At 44.0% G+C, this 15899-nt stretch overlaps 1 protein-coding gene across 2 annotated transcripts in view; it reads right to left on the bottom strand.

Moving 5' to 3' along the window:
* GRK4 (G protein-coupled receptor kinase 4) overlaps positions 1-15899 on the bottom strand; it is a 329347-nt gene that overhangs the window by 156130 nt on the left and 157318 nt on the right. For both annotated transcript variants that reach the window (XM_029592025.1, XM_029592029.1), the window contains exon 4: positions 9904-9981. In XM_029592025.1, coding sequence (XP_029447885.1) covers positions 9904-9981 — 78 coding nt within the window. The remainder of the gene's footprint in view (positions 1-9903; positions 9982-15899) is intronic.

A 15899-nucleotide genomic window follows, 5' to 3' on the forward strand; every position in this document is an offset into this window, starting at 1 on the left:
AAGCATAATGTTAGCCAGATAAGCTTTAGGCCCGCTATGGGCCATGTCTAAGTTATCTGTTAACTTAACCTGTTAAGGCTCAATATCACTACTTATCCAGTTAAGTTAACCGGATAGGTAGCGCCGCCCAATTATGCTCACTGATTATATGGCTATCTATTTAACCAGATAAGTCACTTATTGGGCTAAGTGATATAGTACCTAAGTAATAACACATGATGCCAGACCCCAGGGATGGGGTAAGTAAGGACTAGGGAAGTCCCTGGCCCTGAAAAAAAAACCCAACAAAAAAAACCCCAAACCTCATTAACTAGGATGCAGGTCCAAAGGTCTCAGGGAGGCCCAACTGGGTAGACCCAGGCCTGGGCTTCTATTTTTTGGGCAGGGGAGGTGTTTGAGGGCAGTTAGAGATCCTCGCAGAGGCCCTTTTATGGGGGGGGGGGGGGGGGATTATGCACAAACACAAAATTACATGAAAATTTTCAGGTATTTTGTTAGAGACGCCATTTTCATTTTGTTCTGTTTCAAACAAAGTGAAAATGGTCTCATGCTTCCTGTTTAGCACATTCATTTCAAAACAAATACACATCTTTAGAAGAGGCTGAGAGCTAAGTTCTGAGGAGAACGGTTTAGTATATTACACTCCCTAAACAGAGTATACCCAATGATCCTCACTGTCGAGGTGTGCAGTGATGGAAATGGTTTTATGAGCTCCACTAGCCATGATGTGCGGCATCTAGATCACGTTTGAAAAAACAACAATTTTTAGACCCACTTATCTGCCAAAATAGTTTGTGGTGATTCATGCTACAATAAAACACGTGGCAGCTCTTTGTGCATCCTAGCAAAGGAACTCCAACCATGCAGACTATGATATATAGAACATCAATAGGGGAAATAAAATTCACATCACATTTGCTATTCTGCCTCTCTATAGTGCTTTTAAAAATGGCCGGTTTGTCATTGATTATAAAGGCCTGTTGCATTAAAAAAAAAAATCATTACATTTTATGGATACGAGCTAGTACATCAAACTTGCTCCACTCAAGGCAATTATTTTCAATACAATTAAAGGACAACTTATGCTAAAATGCTTTGACATAGGCACATGCATATAAAAAAAAGCTGCCTCTAGATTTTCAGGCCTGTCCTTTAAGCCTCCCCTGACCCTATTTCATTCAGCTTCACCATAACTAAAAAACTTATCTCCCCCTCTGCAACCTCCCACCTCTGTGCACATTGACAAGCATTGGTCAGTTCTGATTTTATTTGGAAATTTAAGTTCAGAAAAGCTAGGTAGTCATTCTTCAAGTTTATATATAAAAAAATACTTTAAAATAATATTTAGAGCTTCATTACAAGTAACTCACAAACATCCATATACGGCCTAACATATGGTTTGGAACCTGCTGCCCATTACCAGTAAATCTCAAATATCACAAGAACACATTCCTCATATTCCTTAAATCTTTTGATATAAGTTTGCTCGAGCTATTCTTGTGCCAAAATTTAAACCCCACATTCAAAGCTTATTTCCTTTCGCTATTGTTTCTGGCAAAGAACATCTGTTTAACGTTTAGAAACACTTAAAGAATGAGTTTTTAACAAACATGTACAATGCAAAGTATATTAAAGAGCCAAACAGATGTCAAAGCACTTAGCAGCAAAAGAAGTACTCAACACAAAAACACATCTAAAACAATTTTCACTTAGATCTGATCATTTGTACACTGTAGATCCTCAAGTTCTAATTTCAGCTCCATTATGTGTTCCAGATATAACGGACATTTCCCCCTCCATCTGCAGTTTCCAACTGGATGTCACCCTGTTTTCTTTCATTGAAACATGAGCAAATAAAGGCTAATCTTATTGCTTCTCATCTCTCCCCATCCTCTCAACACACATACATCCTCACTTCTACTTCTCAATTTAATTCCCCTACTGGAGAAATTATTTACCTGATAATTTCGTTTTCCTTAGTGTAGACAGATGGACTCAGGACCAATGGGTTTATGCTCCCCTGCCAGCAGATGGAGACTGAGCAAGCTGACGTCATAGTATATACAACCCTGCAGTGACCCCAGCCTGCCAGTATTCTCTTCAAAAGCAACTGTGGACAGAGTAGCAAAAAAACTTGATTAAAAACAGATAACCAGAACTGTACTTAGCCAACGATAAACACTGAAATCACATAAGATTCTAGGCTAGGGACTGGATGAACCCTTACCAGTAATCCCTTGGGACCCAGAGCTCCACAGGACAACCCTTGACACACTCATGAGGCAGCCGAGGGCAGAAAGCTGAGTCCATCTGTTTACACTAAGGAAAATGAAATTATCAGGTAAGTCATTTCTCCATTTCGTAGCATATAGAGAGATGGACTCAGGACAAGTGGGATGTACCAAAGCTACTCCCCAACAGTGTGGGAGGCTGCCCGTAGTCCAGTCAACAACGCATATGCAAAGGGTGCATCCTCCCAGGCCTGCACAGCCAGACAAGAAAACGTGGAAAAAGTGTATAAGGAGGACCACATCGCAGCTCTGCAGATATCGACGGGAGACAACAGACTAACCTCCACCCATGACACTGCCTGAGCCCTAGTGGAATGAGCTCTAACATGAGTAAGCAACAGCTTTCAGTATCCACATATGCAGCCATACCACCTCCTTAATCCAACGAGCTATGGTAGCCCAAGAAGCCAGAAGCCCTGCTTACTCCCACCATGTAGGGCAAACAGGTGATCCATCTTTCAAAAAGACTCAGATCTCCAGATACCACACGACAAGATGCTTAACATCAAAAGAGTGCAAAAGAAGAAACATCTCTGCATCCCTAACCTTATCCAGGGATGGCAAGGAGACTAGTTGATTCAAATGAAAGTCCAAGACTACTTTGGGCAAGAAGGATGGAACAGTACGCAGCTGTAATGCCCCAGAGGCATCCGAAGGAACGGCTTCTGGCAAGACAAGGCCTGAAGCTCAGAAATCCAACGTGCAGAACATATAGCTACCACAAACACAGTCTTCAAAGTCAACAACCTTAAGGAAAGCTACGCAGTGGTCGGAACACAAGGCCTGCCAAAAGATCCAGCACCAAATTAAGACTCCATAATAGAACAGGTAATATCAAGAGAGGCCTAAGTTGCTTCACTCCCTTCAAAAAATGGGTCACATCAGGATGACACGACAAGAAAACACCATTCACCAGGCCTCTGAAACAGCAAGAGCCACAACCTGCATCTTAAAGGAATAAAGGGTCAAGCCTTTATTCAATCCATCCTGCAAAAAATCCACGAGAGGGATCTTAACTGAACGAGGAAAAACACCCCGCTCCTCACACCAGGCCTCAAAAAAACTCTCCAAACCCGTACATAAGCCAAGGAAGTGGAGAACTTGCAAGCATAGAGTATCGTGGCAATTAACACAGAGGAATAACCATGCTTTAACAGGTGAGCCCTCTCAAAGGCCAAACCATAAGACAGAATCAAGTCTGATCTTCATGAAGAACTGGTCCCTGCTGAAACAGATCCATGTGCGACGGAAGACAAAGGGGAGCCGCCACCAGGAGTAGTCGCAAATCCGCATATCATGGATGCCTAGGCCAATCCGGCACCACCAGGAGTACTATCCCCTGTGGCCTTTGATCTTGCGAATTATCCTGCCCAGCAAGGGCCACGAAGGAAAGGCATAAAGCAATCTGTTTTCTGGCCATACCTGTACAAAAGTGCTAATTCCCAGGGAAATTGAATGGTAAGGACATCTCTATTGGTAACATTTATGGCCCTAACTCTCCTTCTCCCCTTTTTTTTGCAAAAATTGCGAACTTATACCACACATTTGGTACAGGTAGACAATTGTTAGTTGGGGATTTTAATAGTGTCCATGACCCTTTTCTGGACAAACTACCTAGTGTCCAGATTTGTCATAATAAACCAACTTTAATACAGCAATTGTGCAAGGAGCTCAACTTTATGGATTACTGGAGGGAACTCCATGTTGAAGACAAAGACTTTACCCATGTGTCTAAAGCACACTGAACACTCTCCAGAATTGACTATATATTGGGGATGCTTCTTTCTTTCCTCTTATCTCTTCTACTGGGATTGATGCCCCAGCGGTGTCCGACCATGCTTTGATATGGGCTGATCTGAACTGGGAAGACTCTCTACCCAAAAGCCAATGCTGGAAATTTCCTACTTATATTAAAGATGATAAAGTTTTTAGAGACTTTTTAATAGACAAATGGAATCAATACACAGAACATAAACAACACAGAGATAATCCAGAGTTATTCTGGCAAACGGGAAAAGCAGTAATGAGAGGGGAGATCATTTCTTTCTTAAGGCGTAGAAATAAAGTACTTAATGCTAGCATAATGGAACTGACTCAGCAACTACAACAAGACAAGCGAGCAATGATCCAAAATCCCTCTCCACTTAATTGGGCTCAATATCATAAAACTTTGGGAACATTACAGGCAAATTTACAACAGAGGCACAGAAATCTCTTCAATTTAAGGAACATACGTTCTTTCGTTTTGGAAATAAGACGGGACAGGCGTTAGCGAATCTGGTTCGAACCAGATTTAGTAAATCCTATATTGCAAAGCTTAAGTCAAATAAGGGTACGTGGGTGACTAAGGGAGAGGAGATTTGTGAAATCCTTCGCACGTTTTATTCGCAGCTCTACACCAAAGATAGGTTAGGCAATTCAGCAGAGGAAGACGCTTCTTTTGAAAAATTGAAAATCCCCACTTTAACAGAATCTCAACCAGACTCAACACCCCTATTACAAAATCAGAAATACTCTTGGCTATACAAAAGAGTAAATCTGGGAAGGCACCAGGACCCGATGGGTTCACTTATGATTTTTATAAAACCTTGGGGGAAGAGGCAGCTGAAACGTTACAACCTTTCTATACTCATGCATTAATCTCACACAAATTTCCAACTGATTTCAACAAAGCTTACATTACAGTTCTTCCAAAGCCTGGTAAAGACCCAGGTCTTCCTGCTTCCTACAGACCCATATCCTTACTGAACTGCGACTTAAAGTTACTGGCTAATGTCCTAGCGGCGCGATTAAGCCTGGTTCTGCCACACCTGATTTCTTCATCACAAGTTGGTTTTGTCAAGGGTCGCTCTTCTAGTTCTCATATTGTCAAGTTACTTACAGCTATGTCTTATTGTCAAGCCAATTGTATACCTTCCGTAGCGGTGGGCTTTGTCTCGGAAAAGGCGTTCGATAGGATATCCTGGAACTATTTATTTTCGGTTCTGACACGCTTTGGGCTGGAAGGAGATATATTAACATACATTTCCTTATTATACTTTGAACAGACTTCTCACATACTTGCAAATGGGTTACTCTCCCAAGCGTTTATCCCACAGAGGGGAGTAAGACAAAGATGTCCTCTATCACCTTTACTATATATTTTAGCCATTGACCCTCTGCTCCGTTACATGGCAGAAGATCGACTGATCACTGGTTTGAATATAAATGGGCACACTTTCAAAACAGCAGCCTTTGCTGATGATATTCTAATTTTTTTGACTTACCCGCAATCAGCCTTGTCACATGTCCTGTCTCTACAGCTCCGCTATGGAAGGTTTTCAGGACTTAAAATAAATACTGACAAGTCTGAAGCACTTGACATCAGTGGAAATCTTGAACAGAACTGGGGATCCCCCTTTCCACTTAAATGGGCAAAAGGCTCAATAAAATATTTAGGAATTCAAATCACTACCTCACTGAGCTCCATATATAGGGCAAATGTAGGACCAGCATTAGATAAAATGCAGAGAAGATTTACTGCAGTGGCAGACCCTCCCTCTATCTCTAACAGGTACAATCCACTTACTTAAGATGGTGGAAGTACCCAAATGGTTATACCTATTGCAAATGCTCCCGGTCTGGTTAACTAACATAGACATAAAAGTCATCAATAAGGCAATCTGCAATTTTATTTGGAGGGGTCGTAAAGCGAGACTGGCCTTTAGCCATCTCACCCAGGCAAAAGAAGTGGGTGGCTTGGCATGCCCAGACCTTAGACGGTACAACCTTTTGTGTATGATGCGACATATACGAGACTAGGTTTTAGGTACAGAATATTTTTCTCCTACATCCTTTTTACAAGCTAGCTTCCAGGGTTTCTCCCCGGCAGTATTGATACAGTTAGAATCCGCACATTTACCAGCGGACTGCAAGCAGCTTTTCCTGGTGCGGCATGGGCAGACAAGCTTGGTTACACTTATGTAAACGTTTGGGAACCTCGTCCACCCACACTGCTTTTCTGCCCATCTGCCACAACCCTCATTTTATCCCTGGGAGGGAGCACACAGTCTTTCAGCAATGGGCTTCCAAGGGACTAACACATACTATTCAAATATTGCAGCCTAACTCCAATTATGTGCATAGTTTTCAAGAACTTCAAACACTTTATGATCTCCCACAGAGGGATTTTTTTGCTTTCCTGCAACTTCGCCATTATGTTTTAACCTCTGGCCTACATAGGCTTTCTCCCAGTATCAGGTCTCAGCTGGGCAGCCTACTGGGCTTTCATTTAAAGATGAAAATGTCTTGCACTTTATTCTCAAAGGTAGTGAAACAACTGCTAGACACCAATGCATTTGCGGAGATCAGTGACAGATGGCAGGGAGTTGAGGATCTGCAGATCTCGCCAGAGATTATTAAAGCGTACTTGGGAAACATCAGGATCCTCACGGAGAATGCTAACTTAAGAGAACAGCAATTTAAATTTATATGGCAAATATATATCACTACTGAGCAAGCATATAAGTTTGGAATTAGTGACTCTCCCAAATGCTTGAAGTGTGGGGACAGTATTGGCGACTACATGCATAGTTTCTGGTCGTGTACTAAGCTTAAGGAGTATTGGGCTCAAATCACAGACTTCTGCAATGTAGTATGGGGCAGTAACATTCCCCTACACCCCCAGATATGGTTGATAGGTAGCGATCTAATGCCCCACATTCGGCTTCCTATATATCTTACCGTATTTGTGAATAAAGCAGGGATGTTAGCTAAACAAGTGATTTTGGCAAACTGGGTCTCAGGGGACCGCCCACAATTTAAACATTGGTTGAATAAAATGATTAAGCTGGCGGCATTTGAACAGATGACAACAAATTCACAAACCCAAAAAAAGAAAACAGAATACTCTAAGATTTGGGGGCCTTTTAACAATTATGCACATTCCGAAGTGTGAGTGCGACGCTGGACTATATCTGCACTGACTATATGAGTTTAGAGTGAGAGGGTGTCATCCTTCCGTTGGCTTTCTCTTATCTTTCACACATTCGTTGCACACAGCCTTTTAGCCCAAGATCATTAGCTTGATATTGGTTAGATTGCTATTTATGATCTATTTCACGATATATTTTTTCACACACATGTCTATACCAACCTCTCTGCATGGAACAGTTATTAGGAGAGACTTGGAGCAGTACATCACCATGTCTTCATTTTTCTTATCCGGCACATTTCCACTATTGCTATTGTCAGTATTATTATTCCCCTATGCTGCATGGGGAAGGGGGGAGACAGGGAAGGGAAAAATTGGATTTTGCTACACAAATGTTTCGCTGTTCTATGCATAATATCCTGTTATGTTGTTAGTTTGTTGATACCATTCTAATGCTGTATAACTTTGTTTATATCATGTTTCTATTTACTGGAACACTGTTCTTCCCATGTTGTTATGCAAAATCAAGAAAAAGATTTAAAATAAAAAAAAAAAAAAGATGTTTCCCCCAATGAAAACGACGCTCCCATCGGCGTTCCATCTGCGGGGGCCTTTACCTCCCCTACAAGGTAAATTGCGGTCATTTCCGGGATTGTACGCTGCCCGGGCAGTGTCTGAGGTATGGAGGGATATACCCTTACTCTGCCTTTTCTTTTCGGAGGCATTCCAAACGCCGTGAAGCAATAGCAACAATTTCAAAGAGAACCAAACAGACAGCACAGTTCCGCCGCTAGCAGCCTGCCACCATCTTGACTCCTCCCTCCTAGTCGGCTAACTTCTGAGTTAGCCAGCTAAATGCTTTTGAATATGGATCTCACAAAGTTACTCCACTCTGAGGTACAACCACCCTCAACTTTTACTTCTGGATTAAACAGCCAGTCACAATGTACATTGCAGCTCAGGGTAGGAATTTCAGAACTGAATACACAGAATTCATGGAATACACAGTCAATGTATTTATCATGGAGGTTTATTATCTGGTGCCTCTGGGTAGAAATACTAGTCTCTCATTCTTCACTCGAAAAGAAATTAAATCCTTTATTCCTCATTACAACACTTCCCTTCTTTCAGTTTTTCCAAAACCTCCCCCATTTCCCAATGGACAGTAAATCATCTCTCTCTTTTTTAAACACCATTTCCACTTGGTAAAACATATGCTCCCCACCTAAAGACTTTCTCTGGGACCTAATTACTTACTCTTGAACTCAAGGATTACTTTCACCACCATGCTCTCAGGGACTTCTTTTCATTTGACTTGGGCTATTGTCCTCGGCGATATGCAGGATTCCCCGGTTTCTTCAACATTCTCTCATTTTCCTCAGAGATCCCCATATATTAGGATCCCGTAACTCTTCCCTGCCAGGCACTCTCTTCCCCATGGCCTTTTCTGGGTGCTGTCACTCTCGGTCCTCAACCAGGCACTTTCTTCTTTGGGGGGGGGGAAAGAGGAAGCAGGGGGCAAGAACCACCGCTCACTCTGCTCCTTTCTCCTCAACCAATTTCTCAAGGCCTCTGGCATCTTCCCTTGAAGGTAAAAACCAATTTCTCAAGGCCTCTGGCATCTTCCCTTGAAGGTAAAAAAACTCCTGCAGGGCCCACTCTATACTGGGAGAGGTCCCCAAGCCCCCACCAGCCCATGGGCTGGCTACTCCAGGTTAACTACATCCTAGAGGTCACTCTCCCAAACTCCAACCTAAAAAGGGCAACTCCTGCCAAATTGACCCAGAATTTATGCTTTCCTAGGACTTTCCCCAACCAAAATCTACCATCCTCTTAATGTAGAAGGCATTAACATATCCCAGAAACCAATCAAAAATGGCATTCTGTGGACATTTAGCAGTTCTACAAGGTTCATACCTTCAAACATTTGTTTAGAACACATCGAACAATAAAAATTCCAGGGCCTCCCCCACTCACAACGTTTTGTATTATTATACCCAAAAACAGATGCTATTTTTGCAGGTCTCCCCACATTAGTGACAGTAATGAGCTGATTTTATAAAATGCTTCTTCACTGATCCCAGAACAAGTACAACATAAACTGCACTTCCAGTGTCCCCATACCATCCTTTCAATGCACCCTAAGCCTGGTTGGGGAGGAACAGTTCTAAAGGGCCAACATGAGGTTTTCAGCTCAGGCCTCTACATATCGCTTCTCGACCTTTTGGCTAAGATCATGAGTAGTGTGTAGAGTAGATGCTGTCAGCTAGACTGCCATCCATAACAGTGAAAATGAATGGAGGTCAGCTTTGTATTTAATTGACCACTTGTCAAGATGGTAACAACTTACTGTCACTATTAATGTGGCCTACAATTTGAATAAAGTGTGTCAAATCACTGAGGACAGATTGAGTCACTGCTGATTTTGCATAGCTTCATCTTTGGCCTTTCAATAAAAAGCTAAAAAAAAAAAAAAAGGAGGCCTACAAATCCCCAGATGCAGTGGGGAAAAGCCAGGACTCCTCCAACCTCTTCTTGGAGGCATGAATTCACCTGGCACCCCCTGTCTAGATGTGAAATGCTCCAGGGAGTTCTTGATTCAATCACCCCAGCAGTCCCCTCCACACAAAACGGTTAATCCACTTGGCATGATTTCTCTTAAAATAAAGAGTACGTAAATATTGGAATAAGAAACATTACCCCATTGTTGAAGTATGTGTCTAAAACCTTCAGCCCACAGTCTCTTCGCTTCTCGTCTGAAGCCACCTCATACTCTGCCTGGGAGTAAATATGAAAAGAATATTGAGCTTTTGGCTGGACGTATTAAGGAATGCAGAAACAGAAAGACAACAATGCAAAATCCCAACTCAACACTCATTTTAGCTAGAATTTCCATGAGAAAATGGCACCGCTCGCTCTCTGAAGTTATTTACAAAAAGGAAATGCTCGATTGACTCACGGTCCGGGCTGAACAAAGGGAGAGCATGTGCCAGACTAGACGGTTAATGAAATGCAAGACCGTATAACTCAAAACATGGAGAGATGTAAACATTCCTCCTTTGTCCTACCCATGTGCAAATTTCTGTGCCAAAGATCGTTATATGAACTTCTGTGTAATAAGTACAACATTAAACATTATTGATGGGGTTTTTTTTTTTTTCCTTACAGGAAACTAAACAAGACATGGAGTCAGCGGATGAATATAGGCAGAAACCAATAGCAGAGCAGCTTTAAACATGCTCTAAGACCTCCCTGAGATTTCAACTGAACTGGTCAGTGTCCTTATAGGAAATGAAGAGAGGGAAGTCTGGAACGCTGGAGGCATCAAAGGCGCATGAAGAGAGGGATGGGGGAGAGGCCATGGAGGGCTTTCCTATCTGTGGCACAAATCTGAATGAAACTGGACGAATGGTTTAAAACGTCCTTGTAGCTGGGGGGGGGGGGGGGGGGTAGGGGAGAAGGAGGGAAACAGATACAAATACAATGAGCCTGTAAGGCCAGCTTCCTTATAGGAAACTAGACTAAAAATGATTACAGCATAAAACCAGTTTACTCAACCATCAACATCTCAAGTTAAGAACGGCAAGAAGTGCCATGCTGGGTCAGACCAAAGGTCCATCGATCCCAGCATCCTCTCTCAGATAGTGGTCAATCCCTAAAAGTAGATTCAGTTCAGTTTATTGATTTAATTAACCACTTTTCAAGATATGTATTATGACAGTCACAATATGTAAAAATATAATCAATCACGGTCCTGTTCACTAAGGCACTGGTTCTCAACAGGTGTGTCGGGACACACTGGTGTATCGCGAGGTCCTGGGAGGTGTCACAGGGCCAGCAGATGGCTGCCTCCTTATCAGCCCGGGTGGGAGTTGGTTGACTTCTCTTACATTGGGCCTGATGGGAGGCTACTCTCACTTCCTTCTCTTCTTTGTGGCCCAGTGGGAGTTTGTTTCCAGATCATAGTGAGACATTGCCAGGTCCTGCTGCTCTGGGACTGATGGGATGCAAACTTTATCTTCCCCTGCTGAGTCTGGGAGTGATGCTGATCTCTTCACTCCGTGGAGGGTGGGGAAAAGGAGGTTGGGGATGCTGGGAAGGTGAAAGTGGAACAGAGAGGGAGTGTGGGGGGGCTTCTGAGCAGGAAGAGGTGGGAAACGGGGTCAGGGTAGCTGGGCAGGCAGGGAAATGGGATGAAGGGGGTAGGGAGAGTCAAGCAGAGGAGAGAGGGAGCACAGGGAAGAAGATGTGTGTGTGTGTGGGGGGGGGGGGGGTCAGGGATGCTGGGAAGGGATGTAAGTGTGAGCAGATGATTAAAAGGGAGTAACTGGGAAAAGTGAAGGATGATTGGGAGGTATGGAAGAAGAGTGATGGGGTGCAAGAGCCATATGTCAGTTTTGGGAATGTGCAATTTTTCTACCTTTGTACTTTGCTTAGTGTAGGAGAATATATATTTTTATTTCCATTTCTCCAGTTTTGCACTGCATGCAGAGTGGTTTTTTGAAGTTTCCATTCCAGTTTTTGTCTCCACATTTGTAATTTGTGGTCTTTTATTCTGTATTTGGTGAACATCGGATCTGTATGTGAGACTGAGGTATTTTACCAGTAGGTAGGGATTTCTATCAATCTTTGTTGCATGTAGGACATGCATTGGTGCTGCACTGCTGCCTTTTCCTAGGAAGGGCTATTGCTGTTTGAGATCTTGGAATTAGTGATTCAATGGTATGGAAGGTCTGCTACACATGTACTGAGTGTTTTTAAATTTTTCAGGTTTTGTATTTTACAGTGTGCCTGGAAGTAAGGGAGTTTGTGTTTCTGTTATTGAGATAGCACCAGAATCAGAATATCTTTTTTATATAGCGAGTTGTATTTGAAATATCCTAGTCCTGCTCTGCATCCATTGTTTAGGATGAGGTGGCGGGGGCGTGTGCGAGTTCCTGTGGATACAGAGTATATGTTTACATTTAGTCCCGTGATGGTCGCGTGTTCAGTGTGTCACGCCTGTAAGCATTATCTGCCAGGTGTATCCCAACAGGAAAAGGTTGAGAACCACTTCACTAAGGGGTTATATTAATATAGTATAAGATAGCAGAACCAGCCCATCCAGTCTGCCCAGTCATTGCTGTGCACACTGCTAAAGATATATCCCAGCGCCAACCCACAGAGAATGACTAGTCAGTTTCTATCCTTTTCCTCCTCTGTACCACCTTTCGGATGATAAGCATACAAGATCCCCTATCTCGTTCATACCCAGCACTCCTCCCTTCTCATGTCTAACTGCAAAGCTCTATAATAACCTAAACAGCTACCAGTACTAGTGTGGTTCTTGATTGAACTTCTGGCACTCACAACTTCCTGAACTGACCCAGTCGACACAAGGAGTGTGCCCCTGCATTTTTTCTAGGACTTCTAGTTATTATTGTGCTGTTAAATCTGTCATCACACTATGCCAGACTGATCTAGCTGCAGGGTCATCTGCAACGCCTGCTTGGAGTTTTAACATTTCATATTACTAACTAGAGGACCCCTGCCACGCGTTGCAGTGGCTGAGTCAGATTCTTTGCCCTCCCTGCCCCTTCCCCTTGCTCATTTAGCTGAGTCACTCATCTTCTTCCCCCTTGGTCACTCCCCCCCCCCCTTCCCTCCCCTGTCCCCACTCCAACTCTGTCCCCTCACCTCTCCCCTCATTCTCCCTCCCCTGACAGTTACCTCCCTCCTCATTCTCCCTCCCCTCACTGTCACCTCAGTGACTCCCCACCTGGTGAGGGCTGTTTTGTAACCTTTCGGAGATGGTGCACATTTTGTGTATGTGTTTGTGTGTGCCCTCCCCCTTTGCACCCCAAAGTAATCCCCACAGAAACGTTGTGTTTATATAAGCCTCCCCCACCCTCCCTTCCCCCCCCACCAGGCCGGCGAAATAGACTAACCCACAAGAGTTGCAGAATCTCGGAACTGCCCCCTCCCCCCCCCCCCCCGAACATGGACGCAAGAACATCCCCATGCCCCCGCCCTGCAGGCCTGACAATACCTTTCAAAAATGGTAGTCTGTGGAGCGGGCATTCGTTCTGGCATGGAAGTATTGGCGCCAGACCCTCGAGGTGGAGCAATGGGAGCGGTCGTCTCGCTGAGATAGTAAGGGCGAAGGTGCGCCAGTTGCCAGTTCAGAAAATGGCGTCGACGGGCCCTCGCCCTTACTATGTCACATGGGCTACTGCCGCTATTGGCGTTCGAGTGTCCTAGTAAGGGAAAGAGCAGTCGGCGCCATTTTGATTGCTGGCAGCCGACAGCCGTAGTGTATGCGATGTGTCACGGAGCGCTGTTGCCCCCCCCCCCCCTCGCTGGAGTAGCCCGAACTATTCTGCAGTTTTCCGTGTATTCGGAGGTTGAGGGCAGTAAGTAGAAAAGTCATGTGCGTGAGGGGTGTGACGATGGTGTTTGTGTGTGAGTTCGTAGGGTGTGGGAATTGCAAACATGTGGCATGTGAGTGGCCTCCCGGTGTATCATGCTGGTATTTAGTGGGTTTTTCTGTGTTTTTTGAGGGTGTGTGAAATAAGTACAATTGGCATGTGTGCGGGGGTGTGTGAGGAGGGTGGATTTGTGTCTGCTGGGAGGGTGTGTGAATCGCAAACATTGGTCATGTGTGTGTGGGGTGTGAGCGTTTGTGTAAGGTGTAAGAGCTTCCGCTTACGTCCACCAGATGTCGCTGTTTTGTGGAACCAAATTTTAAAACTTTTTTACCAGCCCCCGGTGTGACATATATGTAATGTAAGTGTAGAAGATCCTTGCCGTATGTGAGGTGAAACTTGTGTCCAAATTTGAACGCAATCGGTTAAGTGGTTGCTGAGATTAGCGATTTGGTACAAACTAACATTTTTATTTATATAGATTCATTCTGCAAGTCCCAACATTCGTCATTGAATCATTCAAAGTAAGATACTTTTCCAATCCCTTCCTTCAGTGAATACTGATCAGAATTATTTGTTTAGCACAGGGTTGGCCAACTTTTGCATGACAGGAGCCACAAAACCATAATTCACAGAGGCAGAGAGCCACCATTCATTTCACTAGCTGGGAGGAAATGGAGCCTGATCACTCCCCGCCTGAAAGAAAAGGACAACCTTCTTACAGATACACAGTTACTCTCTCTCAGACACAAAACAGTACACATACATAGTCATTCTCTCAGACACACATGCACAGTCACACTTTAGACACACATACTCTCTCAGACATAAAGAGACATACACGCACACAGTCACGCTCAAACACAAAGACACACACACACACACATTTAGCTGTTGTGCTGTTGCTCATGTGCTCACTCAGTGAATGCCTTCTGCTTTAGTACTGCTTCATTATGTAAAGTTCTTGCTTGCTGGCAGCTCTTCCACAGCCTGCAGCAGCCCCCTCCCTTTCCCATTCCCACCCCTTCTTGGCACTCACACACTCCAGGGGTGCCCACAGCAATGACATCCTGAACAGGTTATTCCATATCCTGACCATAAATGGGACAGAGGGAGCATCGGGAGCCACCTTATGCTGTAGGCTGTACATCTATGGCCTCTGCTCATGATCACAATTATTTTTTCTTTTTTTTGTTTTGAAGTAGCTGCTGCTACTCACAGCTTACTTTACCCAAGGGACAGTCAAATGAAATAAGAAACTTTTTCCCCAATCATGGCCCCGATTCTACATCCATTGTGGGGCCATCTCAGCCCTCACTAGTCCGCAACTGCTGGAGACAGAGACTACAAGCAACTGCCTAGAACCACACCTCCCTTATAGCCACACCTGGTGTCACGGGGAAAAAAAGATGTGTCCTCCGTCTGGCAGCTAAGGAGGAGGGAAATCCTATGCGTGAGGAGTGGTCTAGCTGCATCGGGAGGGACGGCTTTAAAGGAGACCAAAATATTTTAATCATTCAGTGTAAGAAACCTCTGTATGTGGAAAATGACTTTGAAAGGCTTTTTAAAACCCTCCTGATGCAGCCTTGGCAAAATACGATCCCGTGTCAGGGGACTGAAATTGACTTGTAACCAGTGCTCATTTACAGCTTTATTGAAATATACAATGTTGAACTGTTAAAGTCAACCACTCACTGAAGATAGCGAATAAGAACATTTTTTGAAGTAAGGCCGTCTGGTCTCCTGCTCACTTCTGATGGGATTATTTACTAACAATGGCCCATCCACATTTTTTGGCAACTCCTATAAGCATGCCAGGATCACTTACAGGCTTATTAATGACTGTCCAGATGGTCACTAATTTTGTTCTTCAGAATATCTTCTACATTTTGTCTGGCACTGACTTCAGGCACACTGGTCCGCAGTTTCTTGCATCACCCCATGGAGCCCTTTTTTAAAAATGGGCATTATAATGGTTCCCCCCCCATCCAATCCTCAAGTAGTGTAGCTAGTTTGAATGATGAGCTCCAGCATGATCACATTGCTGGCCAAGAAAGCCAGCAAGTTAACACCTTAACATGTCAGCTCATCACCTCAATACTTCCAGGGCCCCTACAGAAAAAGCAAGAGATACCTTACCCCTTGTACCACCCCCCTCCGTGCTTGATACATGGCTTGGAAGCTGCTTCCTTGCTTTGAGTGCTTGGGGTCTCCTCCAGTCTTTGAAGCAGTTCTCACCAGTGGGGACAGAAGGCAGAGGACTCCTCCCTTCATTATGCACAGCCATTCTTA

Source organism: Rhinatrema bivittatum, chromosome 1 (assembly GCF_901001135.1).
Source record: "Rhinatrema bivittatum chromosome 1, aRhiBiv1.1, whole genome shotgun sequence".
NCBI lineage: Eukaryota > Metazoa > Chordata > Amphibia > Gymnophiona > Rhinatrematidae > Rhinatrema > Rhinatrema bivittatum.